Source organism: Protopterus annectens, chromosome 4.part1 (genome assembly GCF_019279795.1).
Source record: "Protopterus annectens isolate FY-2018-M chromosome 4.part1, PAN1.0, whole genome shotgun sequence".
Taxonomy (NCBI): Eukaryota; Metazoa; Chordata; order Ceratodontiformes; family Protopteridae; genus Protopterus; species Protopterus annectens.
This window is the reverse complement of record NC_056734.1, coordinates 821,950,029-821,977,189: the sequence shown is the minus strand read 5'-3', so window position 1 is coordinate 821,977,189 and position 27,161 is coordinate 821,950,029. Positions and strand designations below refer to the sequence as shown.

The following is a 27,161-nucleotide window of genomic DNA, read 5'->3' as shown; positions in this document are numbered from 1 at the left end:
ATCTCTTTTCATGCCCATTGTACTTTTCTTGTGCTTGTTTTACTCTAATCATGCCCATTTTGTCTTAAACATGTTTGTTTTGCCTTTAAACATGCTCATTTTACTTTTCTGTTAATGGTTTTGTCACACGTCTGTAATTTAAACATTTCCTTTAGTTAATGAACCTTTTATGCCTCCTGCTTGTTTAATAATGTGTTTTGTGCCCTTTTTAATGCCCCATTTTGTCCTTTTTATGAAATAAGTAGTTTGTGTATTCTCATTACCTTTGCTTCTTTTCTGGCTCTTTTTCATGCTCATTTCTTTTAGTTTACCTTCGCGGTCATCTCTGCATCTCATGGCTCTGAATCTTATTCTCTTTGGTCCTGGTTCTGACACCATGTCACTCTTCTACTTTGGACACAATAGAAGAGCCTTAATGGGGTTCTGTTCAAGCAGCTTTATTTTATACAAACACACCACGATAGAAGTTTACTGTGTTTAGCTAAAGTAACTTTTATACAAACTAACTGCTGTAATCATACATGCTTACTCTCTGGCTGCACTCTCAAAATTGCAGTAGAAATGGCATGTACTTAACATTTGTACATGTGGACAGAGTCTTTGACGTGCTTCTTAAAGATACAGCACATAGCACGTGCTCTCTGGTCTACATTTACCAAAGAAGTTCATCAGATAAGCATATGGCCTAGTTCCAACTTCACCAGTACTGTTTTTTCAGAGTATGCTGATGTTTTCGATGAGAGATTGGGCAAACTTTCAGTTGTGTATTCCATGAAATTAGACCCAGAAATCAATCCAGTGGTCAGAGCAGCAAGAAGAGTTCCAATAGCTATGCAGCATAGGGTCAAAGCTCAGTTGGACAAAATGGTGCAACAAGGTATTATTTGTCAAATTACATAACCTATCGAATGGGTGTTGTGCATGGTAGCTCATAAAAAGGCTCAGATGAAATCAGAATATGTATTGGCCGAAGAGATTTGAACAAAGAATTGAAGAGACCGTATCATCCTATGAGTACAGTCGAAGAGGTTGCAGCCCTGATGCCGGATGCCACTGTTTTTTCTGTCTTAGATGCAAAGAGTTTGTTTTGGCATGTGATGCTTGATCGCAAATTTTAATTCCTGACTACATTCAGTACCCCATTTGGAATAAATTCTGCGAGTGAAGTCTTTCAGCATACAATGGAGCAAATTTTTTTGGGTTATCCTTGTGCCATAATAATAGATGATATATTGGTCGGAAGCAATGGTGAAGCAGAGCATGACAGAAATTCTAGACAGAGTTCTAGACAGAGCTTGTGAAGTGAACTTAAAACAGAGATGCAAATTCAGACAACCAGAAGTTACATACGTAGGTCATTTGTTTACAAGTATTTGCTTGAGATCAGACCCATCCAAGCAAGCAGCCATTCTTGGAATGCCAGCACCAAATAATGTGCAACCTCTACAGTGTTTTCTTGGTATGTTCAGTTACTTAGCCAAGTTTATACAAGTCTTCAATGAGTCGATAGCGCCTTTGAGAGAGCTTACACGTAACAATGTTACTTGGTCATGGCTAGACCAGCACCAGTGAGCATTTGAAGTTCTTAAGCAGAAAATTGCTATCCCACCAACATTAAGACACTATGATGTCAACAAACCAGTGACTTTTTCCTGTGATGCTTCAACATTTGGTTTAGGTGCAGTTATCCTTCAAGAAGGCAAGCCAGTAGCCTACCCATCCAGAGCACTTGCCCAGATTGAGATGCAATATACTCAGATTGAGAAAGAACTTTTGGCAATAGTGTTTGCATGTTCCAATTTTCATGATTATATCTGTGATCAAGAAATACAGATTGAAATTGATCATCAACCTTTAGTTACTTATTTTAAAGAAGCCTATAAATTCAGCTCGAGCGAGATTACAAAGAATGATGCTCAAGTTGCAAAAGTACATCTTCAAAATGGTCTATACGAAATGTAAACATCTTTATCTGGCTGATATCGTATCCAGTGCGGCTAGAAGTACAACGGAACAACTTCTCGCAGAGAATTTTGACTTTGATGTCATGGAAGTGCATAATTTTTCTACCACAAGACTTGATGTGCTATGAGATCATACAATGACTGATCCAGTTGTGCAGAAGCTCATTTACTGTATCAGTGTTGGATGGCTGTCAGAGCAATCCAGTGTACCACCAGAAGTGCATTCCTACTTTCCTTACAGAGATGAGTTGTTGATGGAAGATGGCATTATTTTCAAAGGTCCTAAAATTGTTGTTCCTGCTTCCTTACAACAAGAATATATCCAGATTTTGCATTGGGGTCACCCGGGATGTCCTTCAAGGATGCATCTGCAGTCATAACAAATGGGGTTGTCCTGTCGTCAGGCAGCCCTTCGGTTGGCCGGATTCCAAAGTCTGGGTCCGGCTTGGGCTGATGTCGCACTTCACCCGACGTCATCTCTGCTGGTCTTCGGGTATAAAGGCATCAGCCGACGCCATTTTCCTCAGTCTTTCTTGCCGCGTGGCGCCCAAAGCAGAAGCTGTTCGCAAGTGCCGGTCGGTCAGATCCAGAGATTACTACTACCGAATACTACTTCGAAGACTTCTAAAAAGCTACGTACCCCGTTGGGGACTCTTTCTTGCCTCAGCCGATGTCAGAAAAAGTCAATAACTGTTTAACTTGTGGGAAACAAATACCTCATAAAGATTTCCAGTCTTACTGCCTGCCTTGCTTAGGCCCAGACCACGACGTAGCAGCCTGTTCAGCCTGTGCTTCCTTCAACCGACGAACGCTTAGGCGTCGGTCGGAGTTTGCTGAACAGTTTTTCGGCTCAGATTTTGCGTACATTGTGCCGTCGGATCCTCCGACTACCCAAATTGTTAAAAAACGCAAAGAAAAAGACTGACACTCGCGGTCCGCGGTTTCGGCCGAAACCACGGTTAAGCATTCGGCCGAAACCGAGAAAACCGGTCAATCTTCAGCCGAATCCATGACTACTACTGAGACTCCTGCTACCTTAGTTGAATCGGCCTCTGAAGTTTTGCCTACTACTGTGGTTCCTAGTGATTTATCAGACACCATCCCTTTGGATGTCTCTACCCCAGCACGTGGTGCTGCTAGGCCTCCTGCAGCCATGTCTGTCAAGGCCTTTGCCAGGGCTAAAGCAGCCAAAACTGTTAAATCAGTGCCTGTTAAGCCCCCCTCACACAGGCCCACTTCTAGTTCACAAATGCTTACTCTGGCAGAGGATTTAATATCCTTAATTAGGGGATCCCAATCTCACCCAGACAGGGCCTCTCAGCCCCCAGAAAAGAGACCTAGGGCAGAGCCCCCCGAGCCAGTGTCCTCAGATGATTCTTCGGATGACTCAGACATTACAGATCAGCCAGAGGCTCCTTTTTCTACTTATGAAGATTCCGATGCTGAAGAATCCATTCCATCTGCCTCTCCACCAGAGGAATTTTCATTTGGGGAAACCTTACATGCCATGAGAGAACAATTCCAATGGCAGGGACAAGATTTCTCAGATTCAAGAAAAAGGCTTAGGACCTTTCTGCACTTACCACAACATAGGCCCTTAGCTATACCTCCAGTACTGCCTGTTGTGGATGATGCATTTAATGATGTTTGCACTGCTGCTGATACTTTACCTCCAGCCCCTGCCAAACCAGATAGATTTTACAGGGTGCCAGACACTCATCACCACCTATACAAGGCCCCACTTGCAGATCCTGAGACTATATCCCAGGGGCCCAAGGCAGTAGCCTCGACCTCAGCAAAAAACCCTATCCCTTCTGAAAGGGAATCCAGGTCCTTAGAGAGATGGGGGAAAAAAGTTTACACCTCTGCTACTCTCTCAGCTAGAGCTTTAAACTGTCAGTTTCATAGGATCAGAGCATTATCAATTCTCAGCATTGCCCTTTGGCTTATCTACTGCGCCCAGAGTATTCACAAAATGCCTGGCATCAGTAATCGCTCATTGCAGGCTACAGGGAATCCAAATTTATCCATACCTGGACGACTGCCTGTTACAAGCGGACAACAAAAGCAAGCTGACAACAGATTTACAAAGAGTCATTTGCTTACTACAAGCCCTGGGATACACAGTCATTTTAAAAAAGTCAAGACTGATACCATCCCAGACAAGAACATTCTTGGGTGCGGAATTGGACACAGTAAAACAAATGGCATTCCTAACTACAGAAAAACAAGAACAACTCCCTCTTTACTTCTTGGCATTAACAAAGCAGAACAAACTAACAGCAAGAAAAGTACTGCAGACCTTGGGCTTCATGGCATCATGCATAATCCTGGTCCCACATGCCAGACTGCATATGAGAAAACTACAGTGGTACCTAAAGAATTTATGGTCTCAACACAGGCACAGCTTAGAAACCGAAATCCCACTAATCCCATGCCTGAAACAGGAGTTCCTATGGTGGGCTCAAGCATGCCAGTCAAACACAGGCTTGCCCTTCCACAACTTAAAAGCAAGCCAGACCATCACAACGGACGCCTCAGACCTAGGCTGGGGGGCGCACATGTTGGACAAATGCATACAAGGATTGTGGACTCCAGACCAGCTGCACCTGCACATAAACCAAAAAGAAATGCTGGCAGTAAAACTAGCAATCCAGAAATTCAGACCATTTCTCAAAGGAGGCCATTTAATAATAAGGACAGACAACACCACAGTCATGTGGTACATCAACAAACAGGGAGGCACTCATTCATACCCCCTATGCAGAATGACTCTGGACCTTTGGAATATGGCTCTGAGCTACAACATCCAGTTACAGGCAATATTTGTGCCGGGAAAAGAAAACACCCTGGCAGACATGTTAAGCAGAACCACCTCGGATGCTCACGAATGGATGCTACACCCGGACATTTTCAAGGCCATCACAAAGAAATGGGGAATGCCACAAATAGACCTATTCGCATCCCCACTCAATCACCAGCTCAAAAAATTCTGCACAAGGACATACCACCCACTTGCATGGAAGGTGGACTCTCTATCCTTCAGTTGGAAAGGCCTGACAGCATATGCATTTCCACCTCTTCCTTTGATGCACAAGGTACTACTGAAAATCAAAGAGGAACGTCCAAGGATAATCCTGATAGCTCCGAATTGGCCAAGACAACACTGGTATCCATTGCTGAGGAACATGTCTCAGGGGAGAATGTGGTCAATACCCCTGATGCCTTTGATGTTAACTCAGAACAACTACAACATCATGCACCCAAACCTAAAAACCTTGCAACTGACTGCCTGGAACATCACATAGCAGCAACTAACCCAGACTTATCACAAAGGGTTAAAGACATTATCCTTGAAGCCCGCAGACCTTCAACAAGAAGGAACTATGCAGGAAAATGGAAAAGATTTGTCATTTGGAGTACTGAAAGAGGAAAAGATGTGTCGAACATAGATATTGCTAACATCCTGGAGTACTTGGCAGAGCTTCTACATACAGGCCTGTCCTATTCCTCCATTAAAATACATGTATCAGCTATTTCAGCAGAATACTGCTTCGATCCACCTGTCTTTTCGCATCCTCTACTCAGGCAGTTCCTCAGAGGGATCAAGAATGTAAAACCTCCTAGGAAACCACCATTACCAGCATGGGTCTTGAACTTTGTGCTAGAAAAGTTGACACTCCCTCCATTTGAACCAGCAGCAACAGCAGATCTTCAACACCTATCATGGAAAACTGCTTTCCTACTGGCAATTACTTCAGCAAGGAGGGTTTCGGAACTACAGGCCTTAATGGCAGTACAACCCTTCCTAATCTTCCATCAAGATAGGGTGTCCATGAGAACTAATCCTACATTTATGCCTAAGGTGGTATCCAGAGTGTCTTTAAACCAGGCAATCCACCTACCTACCTTCTTTCCCAATCCACAGAGCAGGGAGGAAAGACTGCTGCATACCTTGGATGTACATAGACAGTTACGCTACTATCTGGACAGAACCAAAGGTCACAGAAAAACTGACCAGCTTTTAGTAGCCTATGCAACAGGAAGGGAAGGAAAAGCAATTTCCAAACAGACAATCTCCAAATGGATAGGAAATTGCATAAGATTCTGTTACTCCTACCATGGAAAACCAATTCCACAGAACATAAGACCTCATTCTACAAGGGCTACAGCCACTACCACAGCTTTCTTACGAGGAGTGGCAACCAAGGACATTATTGAGGCGGCTACTTGGACCTCCGTGCATACATTTGCCAAGCATTATAATTTACCTCTATACTCTAGATCCCGAGCAGGGTTTGCCACTGCTGTACTGCAAGGGATCCTAACTACACCATAATTCTTCTTCCTCCTCCCTAGTTTGGCTATGGTATTCTACCCATTTGTTATGACTGCAGATGCATCCTTGAAGGACATAGTACAGTTTTGTACCTACCATAAATGTAGATGTCCGAACAGGATAGCATCTGCAGTCAGGATTACCCCTCCTTCCCTCTGTGGTACTCCTAGGGTATTTACCCTCCTAATAGCTAGCTGGGGGGGAGTCTCTTATGGTGTATTTGTTTGTATATATGTACATACATGCTTATTTTTTGTGTTTGCCTTCTACTATTTTGGAAACATTGGCATTTATCCAAATTTTAGCTTTCCAAGAGGGCAACTGGCATCTGGGGCAAGAAACACTGAGGAAAATGGTGTCGGCTGATGCCTTTATACCCGAAGACCAGCAGAGATGACGTCGGGTGAAGTGCGACATCAGCCGAAGCCGGACCCAGACTTTGGAATCCGGCCGACCGAAGGGCTGCCTGACGACAGGACAACCCCATTTGTTATGACTGCAGATGTTATCCTGTTCGGACATCTACATTTATGGTAGGTACAAAACTGTACTTTCCAACTACTAAGAAGAGCGGGAGGACTAGTATTTTTGACTTCTCTAGTGAAAGACACTGATAGAGTACTTTCTTTCCGTTCAGTATGTAATAGTACTTAATCGCATTTGTACAGACAGACCCTTTAGCCAAGTCAAATTCTTGATCTACCTTTGTCAATTGTAGCTACTGACATATTCGAGTGGAACGATCAACATTACTTATTACTGGGAGAGACATATTCAAATTGGTTCAAGATCGATCTACCACCTAATTTAACTTCTACTACAGTCATTGCTAAGTTGAAATGCCATTTTTCTCACTCCATGGCAGTCCACAGAAATTAATCTCTGACAATGGTACGCAATTCACCAGTCAGATGTTTCAGAAATTTGCAAGAGAATGGGATTTTGTACATGTTAGTAGTAGTCCTGAGTATCCGCAATGGAATGGACTTGCTGAACGTGCAGTGCAGAGTGCAAAGCAATTACTTGAAAAGTCAGTGTGTCACAAGATATGGTCGCATTTCAAAACCTAGTGTGAAATGCACGGCAACTTGAACATAGTTTTGTGTGTGCGTGTATACACACACACACACACACACACATATATATATATATATATATATATATATATATATATATATGTGTGTGTGTGTGTGTATGTATATGCCAAGTTTTGTATAACTGCATGGTGGAAATCATTTCTATGTGAACTGCATATTCATTACTATCAGTGACAATGCCTAACTTATTTTCTCAGAGGGAGGATGTAGAATAACAGGTGTGTTGTACCTTTAAGAAGCATTTCCAAGATCTGTGTGTGCATATAAATACCAAGCAGCTTAGCTTCAGTGCCATTTTGAAGTTGCAGCCAGAAGGTTTACATCCACGTGCATGATGTCTGGTTTGTTTAACCTCATTTATGATGTGTGTACATACAATAAAACTGCTTGAACAAGAACCCACGATGCTTGCTTGTTTTATCCTGACCTGGTGAGCGACAAATATGAAACCTCTATTCTGTGTTTGAGCGCCAGTTCTTTTTCTATCAGATTTTCTTTCATATTGGACTGAGGTGGGCTCCTTTTATTTTTGGAACAGCAAACTCAATCTGAGGTATTGTAGGATGCTGGAGCATTGCTGGTAATGGGAGGAGCTGGATCCAAGAGTCCAAGTAATTGCAGCTGTGCCAGATCTGAGACCCATCAGTTTAGGAAGAATGAAGATGGACAACACAGATGCATAGTAAGGATGAGTACATAACTTTAATATATAAAAATCTCTTTCAGGTACTTAATATCAGATGTCCAAAAGAGAGTGGACACCCAAATGTTTTTCCTATAATCTCCTTCCTTAAACAGAGGATGGCACATCAGAAGCAGCTGGTACAGGCATTACTTACGCTTTGCCATGACTGGTTGTGGCTTTGTGACATTGCAGAAAGCTTCAAGGCATCCTTTATTAATACTCCTTTTGCTGCTTCCCACTTTTTAGACACAAGGTAAAAAAAGACACTTAAAGTGAACAAGACAGCAAAACCCTGTCTGCCATAGGAATCCATTTCTCCACTTCACAACAATCCTATTCTAGGAATCAAAATGGAGTTTAGAAAATGTGGTTCAGGAAATCACAGGGTTTCACCACAACTCTCCTGGGGATAAGCCTGTCTGAGTCTACTTGAGTAGACTGGAAATCCATTTAATCGAAATTTATGTGGTTGAGACGACACCACCAAAACCTTATTTTAACAAAGTTTCACATCACCGGAATTTTAATCCAGGAAAGTGGCAGATGGCCAACATTAAAAAAACAAAAAAAGAAATACCGAAGCATGTCAAACTTACCCCACAATGTGGCAAGCTGCACCCCCTTGCCCTCCACACCCCCCTAAATAAATATACCAACTTCGAGACTGCACTGTAGTGAGGAAAAGAGCAAATTTCCCCATGTTGGCCAGCTGCCTCTTTTCCTAGATTAAAATTCTGGTGATGTGAAACTTTATTAAAGTAAGGTTTCTATGTTGTCATCTTGATCATGGAAGTTTCGATTAAATGGATTTTCGGTCTCCTCAAGTAAACTTGCCTCTCCAAGGCAGAGGAGGAGGCAAGAATGGATGTCGCCCTAGAGCAGAGGTGGACCACAGAATCAGGGTTTCTGTGGTCCATTCACTGAGAAATTCTACCAGTTTGCCTGATGTGTTACCCAGATGCTGCACTCAAAGCAGTCTGGAGGTGCTTAACTTTGCACCGTCAAGCCTGGCAAATAATTTCTGATTCTTCGATGTTTAAGGGTAATCATCACAGGCTATGACATACCCTTTTCATATCCCTCAAAGAAAAAATTTAAAATTCCCCATGCTACACCCACTCAGTTGGAATGTGCAGCAACAGAAGTTTCAAAGTTGCCAGAAAAGAGTCATCCAACAGGTTCCCCCAGACAAGTTAGAGTCCATAGTCTATTTCAGATTCTTTTTATCTCAGGAGAAGAATGGGGACCTGTGGCCAATACTGGACGTAAGCCACCTCAGTCAGTTTGTCAGACAGATGAAATTCCAGATGGTCCCAGTACAGACCATATTACCTCTCTTGAGGAAGGACGATTGGATGTCGTCTGTGGATCTCCAAGATGCCTGCTACCATATCAAGATTTGAAGGCAGTCCAAGAGATTTCTCTGCTTCTGGCTGGGAGCCAGTCATTATCAATTCAGAGCACTGCTATTTGGTCTCACCACAGCCCTCAGGTGTTCAAGTTTACAGCAGTGGTGGCAGCTTACGACTGCAGGGGATCCAAGTCTTCCCATATCTAGACAACTGTCTCCTAACTGTTACTTCTAGGGATCTACTGCTGCAGTACCAGACATTCCTACTCTGTCTTGCAGATCAGTTAGGAATAACTGTCAATCCTACAAAGAACAAACTGCCTCCCGCCCAACACACAGAATTCAAAGGTTGTCAGACACAATTCGACAAGTTGCCAAGCTCCTACTGGCAAGAGTACTGTCACTGAAGTTGGTGGCTTCTCAGGTAGATCAGCATCCCTGCTCACAAACAAAAGTGATTTGTTTGTTAGATCTGATGGCCTCTACCATCACATTAGTACCACTAGCAAGATGCCACCTGAAATTGTTTACAGTGGACACTGTCTGTTCAGTCTCTAGCCCCTCCACATCAGCATCCATCTGACTCAAATATGCACAAACCATATAAGTTGGTGGATAACTTCTCTGACAGTGGCAAATGGAAGACCCTTGTGCACAGTAAACACCGTCACTTCCCTTCTCGGGTAGGAAGGGTGCATTTTGAGGAGATGATGATTCAAGGGACTTGCTCACCTTTGTAGGCCAAACTTCACATCAGTGTCTTGGAGATGAGTCCTGCTAGCATTGCAGGCTTTCCAGGACGACCTACCCAAGAGTGTGATTTTCTTCCAGACAAGACAGTATGTCAGTGGTGTGGTACATCAACTAATAAGGGGAAACACGTTCATTTCTTCTTTGTTGGAAGGACATGAGTCTGGCAGTGGGCAATGTCATCCCATCGTTTTCTGGTAGCATCACACATTCCTGGGCTGTTGAATTCACTAGCAGACAAGCTGAGCAGGTGTATCCTGTTACCTCATGAAGGGTGTCTCAGACAGTGGCAACAGAGATTTTCAGCCACTGGGGAAGCCTTGCCGAGACCCCTTTGCCTCCTACCAAAACAACAAATGCAGTCGTTACTTTGCCCTCATCCTTCCACAGGGACAGTCACCAAGAGATGCTCTAGTCCACATCTGGCCCCCGAATCTCCTCTGTACTGTCCCACCAGTACCTCTCTTGACAAAATTTGTACAGAAAGTCACAAGATACAAGACCTGGGTGATCCTTATTGCCTTGTTGTGGCTCCAGCAGGTTTGGTTTCCCTTCCTTTGGTTTCATTTGCTGCACCCTCCCTTCATGCCTGATCCCATCCCAAGTCTTCGGATCTGCAGACCCTAAAACTAACTGCATGCTTTCTACAATTTTAACAATAGCGAGAGAAGCCAGCTTGCCTTCTCTGGTAGTCGACATAGTCTCTTCTCAAAAAGAATCAACCTAAAATATTTACAAAAGCAAATAGAAAAGGTTTTCTATTTTTGCATCGTGAAAAGGATTAGATCCTTTTTCTGCCCTTCTCCCATTGATGCTGAAATTTCTTTCAGAATTTTTTCAGCAGGATTCCAATTTTTGCACGATCAAAGTTCAAGATACCCGCCATTTCAGATTTTCACATAGTCCTTAATGACTCGTCCTTTGGGGAAAGCTTTGGATATCCCAAGAGACACAAAAGACCCTTCTTGTTTAGACTACACATTGATGAACCATTTCTTCTATGGGATATCACATTATTACTTCAGACATTGACTCAAACCTTTTGAGCCTACAGCATCAGCTGAATTGAAGTTTCTTTCTTGTGTAATGATCTTCCTGATTGCCATTACCTCTTCTAGGCGAGTTTCAGAATTACAAGTGCTTTCATGCAAGCCATCCTTTCTCATCTTCCATTGAAGACTAACTTTATCTTTCTCCCAAAAGTTTCATCTAAAGCAAATCTGAATGAATACATTGACTTACACTATTTTTCCCCAAATTACTCTAGTAAAGGTAAATATATGCTTCATACATTAGATATTCAGAAGTAGCTTAGATTTTACTTACACTATAACAAAGATATTAGAAAATCAGCTCACCTGTTTTGTCTCCTTTTCCAAAACAAAATTGGGACACTGTCAAAAGTTACACTTTCAATGGTTGGTGGACTACAATTCCTTCATTTATAAAATGCGAGGATTACCTCTGCATTCAATATCTAAGGTTCATTCCACTAGAGGAAATTGTTACCTCTACAACATTTGTGAAAAAGAGTTCCTATTAGTGACGCCTATGTAGGAGCAACTTGGTCAACAGTTCACACCTTTGTTTCGCGTTACAAGTTGGATGTGCAGTGTAGAGCTGGCACATTCTTTGGCTTTGCTCTTCTCAGGAGTGTCCTTCCTGAAGACCACCCAGGTCGTCTTAGGCGGCTTGGGAATCTGTCCCAAATGTCAAATCAGACAAAAACATCAGCTACGAAAGTTATGTACTTGCAATAACATTAGATCCATGTTGTCTCATTCAACTTCCCTCCTTCCTTCCCCTTCCTTATTGCCATTGACAATCTCCTGAAGCTTGGACAAACCTTGACTAAGACTCTGATAAGACTCTGTCTGTTTTTACTTCACCTTTCAAGAGTAGCACTCTTATTAAGTTGTCATTCCATTCCATGGTAGTTTTTCTTTTAGTAACAAGATATTTTGCCTGTATGATTAGAATAGCTAGCAAACTCAATTGGAGGTAATTCAGACAGAAGAAGGGAATTGTGAATAAGGAAGGAATCTGAGTCTTTCCTCCAAAGCTCTGGTAGAAAGCTCCAAGGTCAGGTCCAGTTGGATCTTGAACCGGAAGAAAATGAGACAGCACAGATCTAACATTATGGTAAGTACATAACTTTGGTTTCCCATGCTGTTTTACCTGACAAAGGGAAACTACAGAAAATAACTCTACAACCAGGCCTTATCACTCAACAAAAAGGATTAATTCTCCACCCAAGTCATTCTTCACTCAACCTGACCCTGTGATTGATAGGATTCTAATCCTTCAAAGGCACCTATTCTCTGAGGAGGTTGTTCAGGTACTACAGGAAGCAAGGAGACACACTACAAGAAAAATGTACACACCTAAATGGAAAAAAGATTTTCTTGTTGGTTCCTCAAACATAGAGCCCACCTTTATCACAGGTCCTTGCTGTCCTACAGTGTCTTTACAAACTACTTAATTAGGGCTTGGCTTACCCTTCTGTCAAAGCTCACAGTCAGCCATCAATGTCTGCTTGTGTCTCAACCCCCCTGTTATGACTAGAGCAGAAGTCAGGGTATTCCTGAGGGGGAGTCCTGTATCATAACCCTGCTAGGAAATTCATCCATGTCCTTGAGATCTCAGTTTTCTGCTGGCAAAGCTTACTCCCCCCCCCCTTTGAAACAGCATCTTAAGCCACTTTAGAATTCTGCAGTTGGAAAGCTATTATACTCCTGGCTCTAACCTCTGCTGAGAGTTTCTGAGCTGCAGGCTCTCATGGCCATTCCACCCCTTCATAGTTTGCTTGACGACAGGGAGAGACTCTGGGCTAATCCATTATTCATGCCTAAGGTAGTGAATTAGCTGTTCCTCAGTCAGGCTATTAACCTAGCCACCTTCCTTCCCAACCCCCAAAATATTGGGGGAAAATTCTATGTTCTGTAGACATTCATATGCAGCTGAGATTTTACCTGAACAAAACTGAGAGTTTCAGAAAGACAGACCAACTGTTTGTATCTATTGCAACTTGGATCTCAAAGGCCTCTTCTTCTACTATTCTTACTATGATAAGTCCTTACCTTCCTGCCCAAAAGCTCATTCAACTAGTGCAGTGGCTTCCTCAGGGGTCTTTCACAGTAAAGTGGATGCCAGGTCCATCTTGTAAGCTACTTCTTGGTCCTCTGTGCACATCTTCATCAACCACTACAGAACTGATGCTTTCTCCATTTCCAGGGATGCTTTTGCAAGGTCTGTCCTGTCTCGACTGCTAGACAGCTCGTCTGTTTGTCAGCCAGCCAACCTTCTGTCTGTCTCCTTCAGGTCTGTGACTGACCCATATGTCAGGAGTACTGCAGCAGTGATGTCAGTTAAGACATAGTACACTTATGTAAGAACTTACCATAACTGTAGATGTCCTACTGATTACTGTTGCAGTATTTCTTCCCACCTTCCTTCCCCTCTACTCCTACTTACTTCAACTTCCTTCTTCTCCCCTATGGTTTAAGCTCTGATGTACTACATAGAAACGGGGAAGTTTACTTACCTATTCAAGCTATATCTCTCCTAGCTGACCATTCTCCCTCTCTCCATAGTCTTCATGCCACTGGCTTTGAGATAGTCTAAGGTACACGTTTGTCTATATACACCCTGTGCCTATGAGCTGATGTCGTGTGTTGGATGTATGACTTTGGGAAAGTAAAACTTTGGTACCTGACCAGACGTCAGCAGGAGCAGCCCTTATATCAGGAATACTGCCAACAGTGATCAGGAGGACATCTACTGTTATGGCATGTTCTTACACAACTCAAGTTTCAAATTCACATTTACATTTATCTGTACTTATTAAGTACCTTATACACATGTGCAATTAATAGATTCCTGTCATGCCACCAAGTCTTGTAACAGTCTAAATGTTTGCTTTGTTTTGTCACTAGCCCCAGCTATTTGTGCTCCCTCATATTATCTTTCAGTACAAACTGGATGATGTACTTCATTTAACAAGTGTTTAGTGAATCATAAGTGCTAGTGCTTTAGTCAGTCGTATATGTTTTTAGACTGCGTAGTGGTAAAAATGTACTATAAACCATTCATGGTGATCTGATGGCTCTTATTAGTTTGGTTGTTGATTTTTGATTTTTATGCCATCGCCTTAGCTAACATTCTTGATTAAAAACTGATAAAATGTATATGTATATATTTTACAGATTGTTTTTACTGTGTTTTATACCACTTAAAATTTGACTGTAATATTTCCATTGCAGATTGCTTTCTGCAGAGATTTGTGGGAGATATTGATATATTACCCCATATTATAAAGGTTGTGTTTTTGTATGGCAGGCTGTTAACTGCTGTGTACATCTCTGTGAATACTGTTTTTTCTGTTGCATTGAATTTATTAAGCTTTTTTTTCTGAACAGGAAGAAGCTCGGAAACGACAGTTAGAACAAGAGGCTGCACTTAGACTGCAACGTGAAGAAGAAGAGAGGAAGAAGCAGGAAGAAAGGAGAAAACAGGAAGAAACTCTCCGATGTTTAGAAGAGAGTAGACGGGAAGCAGAAGAAAGGCAACGGAAAGAAGAGCTTCAGCGTAAACAGGTAATAAAGATTTGATCATATGTGTCCTATTCACAGGCCTCTGCTGCTGAAATGTGCATGCTGTGTCAGTGTTTTAAGCTTATCCTAGTTATCAGTTTTGCTTGTAGTAACTTTCTGGGGAAATGTCTCCTCCACCAGTTTTGGGTTTCTTGTAGGTTATAACCTCAATGATGTTCTTCATTCCACATTGCTGCAGTCCTAACTATTGGGTAGTCCGCTGTCCAGTCGGCCCGAATACCAAAGTATATGGCTGACGTCGGTCAGGGCGCATTAGACTGACGTCAGTACGTCAGGGTACTAATGCGCATGACCGACGTCATATCCTCAGTCTTTTTTGCCGCATGGTCCGATGCAGAAGCAGTTTTGCGAGTGCAGGTTGGCGTTCTGAAATTTTCTGAAGTCGGAGTTTCAGACCGAATCAAAGTTGGCTAAGTACCCGTTGGGAACATTTTTGTTTTCTTGCCTCAGTATTTAACCGGATGTCAGAAAAAGTGAATAACTGTATTTCTTGTGGGAAACAGATACCTCATAGGGATTACCATACCTTGTGTATACCTTGTTTAGGGCCTGAGCACGGCGTTGTTGGATGCCGCTCTTGTGCTAGGTTTAACAAACGCACTATTAAGAGAAGGTTAGACTGTGCCAGGTTAGTGTTTGGGAAGCGTTGCAATTATAAAATGCCGTCGGATGCTCCGGCGCCGCTTCGTCAAAAGCGCAAGGACAAAACAGCGAAGCCTAGGGTTGATGAACCGGCAGTCCCGGACGTCGGTTCTTTAGAAAACTCAGTGGAGCCAGAGGTTTTGCCAGGAGTTTCTTTGGAGTCTCAGGCAGAGACTTTACTGTTACAGGATGTGCCTTCTCAGGAGGTAGGCCAGGCTGAGGGGGCTTCTCAGGTAACTGTTCTTCCCTCTCTTCCCAAGGTAGTTAGAGCCTCTCCTTCTGTTTCCAAAACTTCTTTGAGAGGTAGGCCAAGTTTAGCTTCAGTGGGGGCTTCTCCTAGCACTTCAGGTTCTGTGCCTAAGAAACATATGCTTAAAATGGCAGAAGATTTGATTACTATGATTAGAGGTTCTATGCCCCCTCCTGATAAGAGGCCTAGGGTAGAACCTGAGTTTGAGAGTTTTGAACAGTGTTCAGAGGCTTCTGAGTCTTCTGCGGAAGATTTGCAGGAGTATCCTCCTTATTCTGATTCTGATGTGGATGATTCCACTCCTACAGCTTCTCCTCCTGAGGATTTCTCATTTTCAGAGACTCTGCATTCCATGAGGGAGCACTTTAAATGGGAAGGCCAGGATTACTCTGATTCAGGAAAAGGCTTAGGGAATTCTTGTTTTACCCCAGCATAGGCCCTTAGCTATACCTCCTGTGTTGAATGTGGTGGAAGATGTTTTGCAGAGGCTTCCCTGAATCCTGATTCTTTGCCTCCTGCTCCTGTTAAACCTGATAGGTACTATAGGGTGCCTGAAGCTCATAAGTATCTTTTAAGAGTCCTAGGGCAGACCCGAAACTGTTTCTCAGGGACCTAAAGGTGTTAAGGCCTCTGTGGTTAAAAACCCTGTTCCCACTGATAAAGAGGCAAGGGCTTTGGATAGATGGGGAAAGAAAGTGTATACTTCTTCCACTTTAGCCATGAGGGCGTTGAATTGTCAGTTTCACATGCTAAAATATCAAAATTATCTCCTTTCACAATTGAAATCTAAGGTGGATGCTTTGGCGGAAGGTATTGAGTGTAAAGAGTTGCTGGATTTAGTTCATGTGTCTGAACAAGTGGGTAAGCATTCTTTGCAATGTGGTTTTGATGCTGTACAGGCCTCCTCGAGGGTGGCTGCCACTAGTTCTGTTCTTCGCAGGCATGCCTGGTTGAGGGATCAGAATTTAGCTGAGCATGTTAAGACAAGGATTTTGGATGCTCCTTTACAGTCTGATGTGTTGTTTGGTTCGCCTGTGGAAGCAGTTTTAAAGAAAATGGAGGACAAAGCTAAGTCTATGCAAACTGTTTTTTGCAGGTGCAGCCACCGAAGTTTAGTAGAAATTGGCCTACTAAGGGATGGACATATCCTGCTTATGATTCCCAGTCTAGGGGTAGGTCTAGTCGTGGTAGGGGCAGAGCTCAAGGTTCTTTTAGGCCTAGAACAGGGAGTTCACCTGCTCAGACTTCTGGTGAGGGCAGGGGTCAGTCCATTCGTAAACAGACCCAATGACCTGCCTTTTCAGCTGCCAGTAGATTCTCGTCTGGCAGCTCCTTTGGGAGGAAGACTGTCTCTTTTCAAGGAAAATTGGGATTTAATTACTCAAGACAGATGGGTGTTGGATATCATTCACCACGGTTACAGGTTTTATTTCCATACATTGCACCCTTTCAAAGGCATGCCAGACGTTCCTCCTCCACAAAGGAAAGAGGCACACAAGCAAATTTCTCTGTTACTCCAAATAGGGGCCATTCAGCCAGTCCTGTATCAGAAAGGGGCCTAGGATTTTATTCTCGCCTGTTCCTAGTACCAAAGAAGGGGAACACGTGGAGACCGATTTTGGATTTATCTATCCTCAACACTTATCTGGACATTCCCAAGTTCAAGATGTTGACGTTACAACAGCTTTTACCTCTGCTGGGCAAGGATCACTGGATGGTAACTTTAGATCTCAAGGAAGCTTACCTTCATGTGCCTATAAGACTAATTTGCAGGAAGTATCTGCGTTTTCGAGCTGGAAATTCTCATTATCAGTTCTCTGCATTGCCCTTTGGCTTATCTACTGCGCCCAGAGTATTCACAAAGGTTCTGGCTCCAGTGATAGCTTACTTCAGGCTAAAAGGAATTCAAATCTATCCTTACTTGGACGACTGCCTGATTCTGGCTCAAGAAAAGGAAGACCTTCTACAGCATCTGGAATATGTTATAGCAGTGCTAAGATGCCTAGGGTATTCTGTGAGCGAAATAAAGTCCAGTCTAGTACCCTCTCAAGACATGTGCTTTCTGGGTGTGAGACTGAATACAGCAGCCCAGATGGCCTTTTTAACCCCGGACAAACAAAAGAGTCTATCCCTTTACTTCCATCAACTATCTCATCAGTCCGTGCTGACTGCAAGGACAGTCCTTCAAGCATTAGGGTTCATGGCATCTTGTATTCTGGTGCTTCCCAATGCCAAACTGCATATGAGGAAGCTGCAATGGTATCTCAAAAATGTATGGACACAGCACTGCCAGGATTTGGACACTGTCATTCAAATAATACCTTGCCTTCAAAAAGAATTTTTGTGGTGGGCTCAGGAATGTCACCTAAACAAGGGACTCTCTGTGACCCGGCCAGAGGCGAGTCAGGTTTTAACGACAGATGCCTCGGACATTGTTTGGGGAGCTCATCTAAATGGAAAGTGGATACAAGACAAGTGGCCTGCCAGACTACAGCATCTACATATCAACATGAAGGAGATGTTAGCAGTCCAGTTTGCATTAATGGCTTTCAAGGAGTTACTTCTTCCAGGGCAGGTGTTGATTCTAACAGACAACACAACTGTCATGTGGTACATCAACAAACAAGGGGGAACACATTCTTATCCTCTATGCAGGCAAGCAATGATTTTATGGGAGACTGCGCTCAGCTTGCAACTAACTCTTCAGGCAAGGTTTCTGCCGGAGCACAGAACTCCTTAGCAGATGTGTTAAGCAGACAAATCATGGATCCCCACGAGTGGAAACTGGATCTTCATGTATTTCAGAAATTGACAGTGTCATGGGGAACTCCAGACATAGATCTGTTCGCTTCTCCACTAAACCACCAGCTGCCAAAGTTTTGCACAAAGGGTTTCATCACACAGCTTGGAAAGTGGATGCTCTTTCTTTCAGTTGGAAAAATCTTCATGTGTATGCCTTTCCACCTCTGCCTCTTCTTCCAAAGGTGCTCTTAAAGGTCAGACAAGACAAGCCAAGGATGATTTTAATAGCTCCAGATTGGCCTCGGCAACACTGGTACCCACTACTAAGGAGTCTGGTAAGGAAGCCTCCATGGCCTTTACCTTTGATTCCACATCTGTTATCTCAGAAGGACGGTCATCTGCTCAATGTCAAGCTTCACTCTCTTCATCTGACAGCCTGGCATATTCTGTGTTGAAACACAGCAGGTCTCAACTTCCTCAACAAGTTTTAAATGTGATTATGGAAGCTAGAAGACCTAGTACAAGGAAAGTGTACGAGAAAAATGGAAGAGATTTTTATTTTGGAGTACAGCAAAGAATTTGGAGATTTCTGAGCCTAATTTGAGTGTGGCTCTTCAATATCTTACTGAGTTATTGGACAAAGGTTTGTCCTTCTCTTCCATTAAGATTCATGCTGCAGCAATTTCAGCTCACTATGATTGTGACCCACCATTGTTTTCGCATCCTTTGTTCAAGCAGTTTCTTAGAGGGGCAAAGAATATAAGACCCCCACGTAGAGCTCCTACTCCTGCTTGGGATCTCAATTTTGTGTTGGAAAAACTTACTCTACAACCTTTTGAGCCTGTGGCTACTGCTGAATTGAAATACTTGTCATGGAAGACTGCTTTTCTGTTGGCTATTACTTCTGCAAGAAGGGTGTCTGAGTTGCAGGCCCTTATGGCAGTAGAGCCCTTTTGATTTTCCATAAGGATAGGGTATCATTACGTACTAATCCTTCCTTTATGCCTAAGGTGGTTTCTAGTGTGGCTTTAAACCAAACTATTCATTTGCCTACTTTTTATGCAGACCCCCAAAATAAAGGGGAGAAGATTTTGCACACTTTAGATGTACACAGGCAATTGCGTTATTATTTAAGCAGGACTAAGGATTTTAGGCAGTCTCAGCAGTTGTTTGTTTCTTTTGCTTTGAGTTCAGGGCAAGCCTGTGTCAAAACAAACTATTTCTAGGTGGATTGGGTTTTGCATTGCATTTTGTTATTCCCATCATGGCAAGGAGATTCCAGCTGGGATTAGGCCTCATTCCACTAGGGCTACTGCCACTTCAACAGCATTTCTAACGGGGGTGGCAACTAAGGATATTTTGGAGGCAGCTACTTGGAGTTCAGTGCATACTTTCTCTAAGCATTATCACCTTCCTCTCTACTCTAAGTCTAGGGCTGGTTTTGCCACAGCTATTTTGCAAGGCATGTTGTCAGCTCCTGCTTCTTTATGATTTGCCAGCCTCCCTTACCTCTGCTTTGGGATTCTACCCAATAGTTAGGACTGCAGCAATGTGGAATGAAGAACATAGTACAGTTTTGTACCTACCATAAATGTAGATGTTCGAGGATCCACATTGCTGCAGTCCAATTTACCCTCCCTCCTTCCCTCTGTGTTTAGGGGTGGTTGTGTAGGTGAGGTTATATGCTGATATTTTTGTATATATTGTACATATTTTTGGTGCAGGTATATTGGGCCTTGTCTTTTTAGGGTCTTCTGACATCTGGGGCAAGAAAAGACTGAGGATATGACGTCGGTCATGCGCATTAGTACCCTGACGTACTGGCGTCAGTCTAATGCGCCTGACCGGCCAGCCATATACTTTGGTATTCGGGCCGACTGGACAGCGGACTACCCAATAGTTAGGACTGCAGCAATGTGGATCCTCGAACATCTACATTTATGGTAGGTACAAAACTGTACTTTTTGCTTGCCCAACCTTTCTGTCTATGTTCAAGAAGATGCAAAGGCAGTATGGGTAGAAAATTCTCATCTGTACTAGTAACAGAACTTATTTCTTAATTCTTTGTTCACCCTCAGTGATTACAGCCTTAGCAGTGCCCAAGATGGAGTCCTCAGAATTCACCAAATTCATTTTCCTAGAATCATGAAGTATTGATCAGTTTAACTCAAATGTGGAATTTTGGACAAGTAACTCAAAATAGAGATGTAAGCTATTTATGTTAATGGGTGCCAACACTCCAGTCTAAAGAGGAGCTCTCTGACCATGTAGCCCAGGCTGGTATGACTCTGATTCTGAGTAGCATCCTGCCCTCACCCAAAATTATGCCAGCGTACGAAGAAAAAATGATCAGTTTCAACAATTGGTTAAACTATTGGTGTCATTCAAAGGGGATCCAGTACTTGTCAGCCTGGGACAAAATGCTTGACAAGCCACGTTGCTTCGCCAGAGACGGCTTGCACCTGTCGCCCCTGGGCTTTCGAATACTGGCCAAGACTCTTGCCGCCCCAATACTACCTTTTTTAGGCAAGGCTCAAAAGACAAACCCACCTCCATAAACAACAATAATAAACAAAAACTGAGGGTAATGCTGCTCAACGCTAGAAGTCTAAACCTCAAAATGCACTCAATCAAGGCTCTCCTTAGTATGGAAGAAATTGACGTATGTGCAGTGACAGAAACCTGGTTCAAAGCTCCAGAGAGCACCCCAGCACTACCAGGCTATAACTCCTACCATATGTTTGGGTCCCGAAACCAGGACCGGATCACACAAGGAAGGGGGTATGTCCATATTCATCAAGAACACCCACACCTCCAGGTTAGTAGCACAGCACGCGGAATCTGAGACCATCCAAGCGCAATTGACAGTGGGTAAATTGACTGTTCAATTTATAGCTTGCTACAGATCTCCCACCTTGTCTCAGGACCCTCACGCAGCATTCCTGAGAACATTAGAAAGTATGAAGATTCTACCCAACACCATGCTACTGGATGACTTCAACTATCCAAACATTGATGGGAAAAACTACTCAAGCTCAAACGCCCTAGCCCAATGCTTCCTTGAGTTTATAAACTCAAACGCCCTTGAACAGCTGATTACCACTCCCACAAGAGGTGACAACATACTGGACCTGGTCATCACCAACATGGGGAACCTATGTTACACACCTGAGGTAAACTCGTCATTGGTAAGATCAGATCACAAACTAATCACACTGGACATCCACATCCCGACCCCCCCTCAGTCAAGGAAATCAAGGTAAAAAACTTCTCTAAAGCCAACTTCACACTCTTCAAGACCGAGGTGGGAAGTTTCAGAGCTCCCAATCAAATGGAAAATGATGACCCAACGGCAGAATCCTTTACAAGTGCATTCTATGAACACCTTCAAGAATGCATGGACCGAGCCATCCCAAGTAAAACTAAGACCAACTCCTCAAAAAAGAGGAAGCCAGTCTGCTGGACCCCGGCCATAAATAAATTTTAAAATAGGAGGAGTAAACTCCTGCAAGATAGAACAAAATCCCAGAATAAGAAGGCATCTCTGATTAACATCAGTAAAAAACTGCGCTCCCTCATTAAATCATCCAAGGCCAACTTCGAAAGAAAAATAGCCATTGACACTAAGGATAACCACAAGGCCTTCTTTAACTATGTCAGGACTCTAGGGGCAAACTCTCAGATATGCTCCGAGCTAGTGCATAATGTCCATAAATACACTGAACCAACCGACATTGCCAACATCCTGGCTGACAAGTTAAGTGCAAACTTCACCCCCTCCTCCATCAAAGGGGCTAGCACCCATCCCAGAAGAATGTGGCGCTCCAGATATCTCAGACACACAAGTAAAGACAGCCCTTGCAAAGGCCAAAAACACAGCAACGATGGGACCAGATGCTATCCCAGGTTGTGTCTTACACAAGCTTCAAAATGAACTAACCTCCCCATCTCAAATCACTATTCAAATTCAGCCCCTCTATAGGCTATGTACCCAAAGAATGGTGTACAGCAACAGTCGTACCACTCCACAAAGGTGGTGCCACAACTGACCCTGGAAACTATCACCCTGTAAGCTTGACTAGCTTGGTCTGCAAAGCCATGGAACACATTATCATGGATCTCATTAACAGGGACATTAGGAACCTCCAGACACTGGACCCCACCCAGTTCGGCTTTGTTAAAGGCAGATCTTGCCTCCTGAACTTGGTCGACTTCTTCGAAACAGTCACCAAGGCCATAGATGAAGGGAAGGTGGTCCACACAGCATATCTTGACCTCACTAAGGCGTTCGACACTGTCACAAACTCAGGAATCCTAGACAAACTCACCAGCTTAAATATCAACCCCCATGTCACGAGATGGGTTGCCAATTGGCTCTCAGACAGAACCCACACGGTAAGAGTGGCAGGCGCCATGTCTGACTCTAAACTAGTTACAAGCAGAGTCCCACAGGGCTCAGTCCTGGGACCCCTCCTGTTCGGTATGTATTTCTCCGAAGTACAGGCAAAGGCGGAGGGACTGTGGCTAACCAAGTTCGCAGATGACTGTAAATTGGGTGCAATAATTGACACAGACATCCTGCAAAAGGGTCTCACAGAGACAAACACCTGGTGTCAAAGTCACAGCCTCAAGCTAAATGCCAAAAAAATGCATAGTAATCCCATTTGGGAAAAACAAAGTACCTACAAACTACCACATAGATGGGAATCCACTAAGTACAGACGAAGTAAATAGGGACCTGGGTACCCAAGTAGATAGCATGCTCTCCTTTGATAACCACATAGCCAAAACGGTCAGGAAATCCTTCTATGTGGCACACCTGATCACAAAGGGTTTCTCATCCAGATCCAAGGAGGTGATTTTGCCCCTTTACTCCTCACTCATTAGGCCCATAATAGAGTACAATGCCCCATTTGGGATGTACCTCACTAGACACCTGCAACAACTAGAAAGACCACAGAAGTACCTCACTAAGAGGATTAGGGGCCTTAAACAATTACCCTATGAAGCACGACTAAAAAAGCTCCAGCTCTTCTCAGTCGCTTGCCGTCTGCTCAGAGGTGACCTATGCCTGACCTATAGGGCCATGTCAAACCCTGAACTAATGGACATGCTTCACCTCAAAAAAACGAGATCCCTCAGAACCACTCGTTCCAGCGACTTGAACCTGTGTACAACAATAAACAGGACATGCTGGAGGGATAGATTTCCTGTCCCAGCGACTCCCCTCACTCTGGAATAGAATCCCAATCCATATTCGACAGAGCTCCTCTCTGACCCTCTTCAAGAGAAATCTTGATGAGTGGATGGGTAACCGTAAGTTCTACCCTGGGATCACTTCAGGAGCCCTGTTGACAGAGGCCCAGGTTACTAATCTAATGGGGAGGTGAAAGCCATCACTCTGTGGCTAGGCTTATAAATGCCCATGAGCAGATAGCCTAGTACTTACCTATGAACCTATATCCATCTTTACATGCATAACCCCCTTTTCTAATTTTTGCACTTGGGGTAGATGTCACGTCAGCAGTGACAGTCGTCTAGAGCCAAGGTTCACACCGCACTTCCACACTTATTACCACAATTAGGTCACACAGTTTTAGATGGGGAGGCACAGAAGGGCCTGCCAACTGTATAAATGCCTTGCCATCATGTATTTGTAATGTTTTTCTTGATTTAGGACAGCAGCTCTGATAAATTGTGGTAATTGTTGTAAGCATCACTACGGCAGTGTCACTGTTCATCATTTGAACACTGCTGCAGCAGCCGTAGCTAAATGGGTTGTATCCTGCTTAAGGGTATAACAACTGGCCAGCTTCCAAAGATTAAGGGCACCTTCTGTGTGCCCAAACCATTAACCATCTTGAGCAGAGCTGAAGAAAGATTGGTTTGGATGCCAGGCCCTTCAGAGCTTTCCTGATGCCTAAGAGTGCTTCTCTTGCAGGCTTTCAAGGATTGGCAGTCAGCTAATGCGTCTCCTTTGCTGGACAGATGAGCTCCCTTCCACATTTTATTTTTCTGACAAAGTTAACATTTTCTGTAAAAGTATTATATTTAAGCTAGAAAAAGTGTTTTATAGATTGTCACTTAATTTTTCTCACTTTTAACTAGGAGTGTTACTCTTTTGCTTTTGAGGGAAAATGTTGTTAAAACTAACCTAAAATAGTTTTCCTCTGTAAAACGTGTGTTAAATTACTTTTGGGGACTGGGATAAGTGTTTAAATTGCTTTTCACTGTTTTTAGTGAAAACTTTGCCTTTCTTTAGTACTTTATTTATTTTGCATTTGTTTACTGGGAAATTCTAACTGGGTAGGAACCATACCTCTCAAGTATACTGAATTTTTCAGTATTTACCGATTTTTGAGAGCAAAATAATGGGGTGCCATGGATTTCCATATGACCCTTTCAATTCCCGAATTTCCAGGTTTTTTCAAATTTTTTTTTCCTTAAGTTGAAGTTGCTGCTGATGTCATCACCTGTGGGGGTGTGCGCGATGACATCAGCTTCCTGAGGCACACTGCCAGCCTGTCTGAATTCGGCACAATTTTAGCTGTGTTTATTCAGCTTTAACTGCAATTACCATCCTGAAAATTTTACTGGAGTTTTGGAGGTTTATATTGCTTTCACTTGATTAATTGCATTCTGACTGTTTAAGTATGTACTTATGGTATGTGTGCTTTATTGCATATTTTCCTATGTTTGTAAATGTATACACAATTGGCATGCTCCTTATTAATGTTTCTAATTAAATAGATGGCACAGTTGTTCGGTGTCGAGCAGAGCTGTTAATCTGTTTTCTTATAGTTAGAGCAGTGACTGAGTGGTCATTTGGTTGATATAATAAGTAAATGGTCATTTGGTCAACATTATAATATTAATACATAGAATTTCTCATTATGAAGCCATAGTGAGCCTTGTATTTAGAAGTCCTGTGCTGTTTGAAGTGGTTGCCAATTTTTTCCGTTAGTCATCCTAGCTGTTTGGGTTAAGAGAACTTTGAAGGTTTTTCCTTTTACTGATATTATATGCTGTACTAGTACAATATAACTACTTGATTTATGTTTCCGTATCACTTGGTGCAAGTTGTGTAGTGTGTTTGTGTCAAATGGGCTGTTCCTAAGAAAGTGTAACATAATGCACATGCTCCTTTCTGCCACCGATTTTTGTAGCGTCTGTCCTAAAATTGGCATTTTTTCTGTTTGAGAAAATGTGTTCGCTTACAGTCATCAGTCAGTATACTTACAGGCATTTGTTGTCATAAAATGCATGTCATTTTGTAATCTTTTACTCTGAACGTGCTTCAGAAAATGTTATTGAATTTGACTGATATACAAATGTTGATGCAACTTTTTTGCCAGTACATTGATAAGACAGGACTGTGTATATGTGTGTGTTTAAGTTTTGGGAGGATATGCAGTGCAAAAGTGGGGCTGCGGCCCATAGATGGGGTTTAGAGGATAGGAGGAAAGTCTGCATAATCATCAAATTAGTGCTGATTTGAACCCAGGATCCCCTATTCCCCCGATGTTAAGGTAGCCACAATCTCTTTGAAGTCAGCTTTAGGTTTTTGGACACATTTCTGCATCATAGCTATATGTGGTCATGGGCACCCACAGGCAGGTGCAAGGAGGTGGATTTTTACTTGCTTGCCAAGAGGCTGTGTCACATTAACTTTTTAATTTAAAAAAAGAATGGTCCGGTTGGGCGAGCACACCTGTCGCATCGTCTGTGTGTGCAAACATCCTTTCTGCCCGCACATAAAATTTGAAATACAAGAAGACATTATAACAGCAAGTACTTTTCCTTTTCTTTCATCCTGGGCAGGATTCCTGTAGTTTATTTTGTAGCAGACCATGGCCATGCATTGCAGGTCTATGCAGACTGTAGAACTTGGTTTTTGGAGAGCTGTAAGAGAACTGGAATACTGAGGGAGAGCCATAGTCACAATCTTCAGGCAAGTGTTGAACCGAACAGTGTTACACTTCTTTGTCTTCATTACTTCTGCTGTTTGTAAAATTCCCTTTCGTTTCCGTTTATTCCTCTGTCTGTTGCGAATTGCATAGCAGTGCATTGCATTTTAGGCACTTTTGTATAGTTGTTTCATTGTATGTAGAGTAAGTTAACTGTTTTGCATTGGATCACTTAAACTAATTGATTAGGACTGGTAGATGTAGGTATAGATTTGATATTTTATTAATCAAAACTGTTCAGATTTCAGTTACTCTGTGAATGTCCAGTACTTTGTCAGGCAGACTAAGAATATTTTTGAAAATTCATACACATAGTGGGGTAGAGGTTTGTGTTATTGGCTTATATTCCATGTTTTTTTTTTCATGGTTGGTTCTGGATGGATTGCCATCTGTGTAATGTCTGTGTATCCTTCCTGCATGAGTGTGGGTTTTTACCATGGTCTCTGGTTTTTCCATCATCCTAAAGGCATGGTTTCAGATGACTTGTTGATCTTCCCAACTGCTCTTTCAGCACTGTGTGTGTGTCTGTATTAACTTACAGATCACACTACAGAGGGGGAAGAGCACATTTCCTTATATCCACTATTTCTTTGTTGTGCTATTTGATATTAGTGTAGAAGCACTTTACAATGTGTTGTTGTCAATCTCATCTTTATACTCACTGATGGGTTAAATCCATCTCAGCCTTTCCCAAAGCTTGAGGTCTTCAGCAAAGCTCGTGGGAATCCTTCCCTACTCATAATGCAGTTCCTTAACTTCCC

The 27,161-nt window shown here is 42.8% G+C and overlaps 1 protein-coding gene across 9 annotated transcripts in view; it reads left to right on the top strand.

Annotated features, from left to right (window-relative positions):
- The window catches only part of GIGYF2 (GRB10 interacting GYF protein 2), a 2,932,407-nt gene that overhangs the window by 2,363,671 nt on the left and 541,575 nt on the right, over positions 1 to 27,161 (top strand). For all 9 annotated transcript variants that reach the window (XM_044070588.1, XM_044070589.1, XM_044070593.1 and 6 more), the window contains one exon: positions 14,605 to 14,781. In XM_044070588.1, coding sequence (XP_043926523.1) covers positions 14,605 to 14,781 — 177 coding nt within the window. The remainder of the gene's footprint in view (positions 1 to 14,604; positions 14,782 to 27,161) is intronic.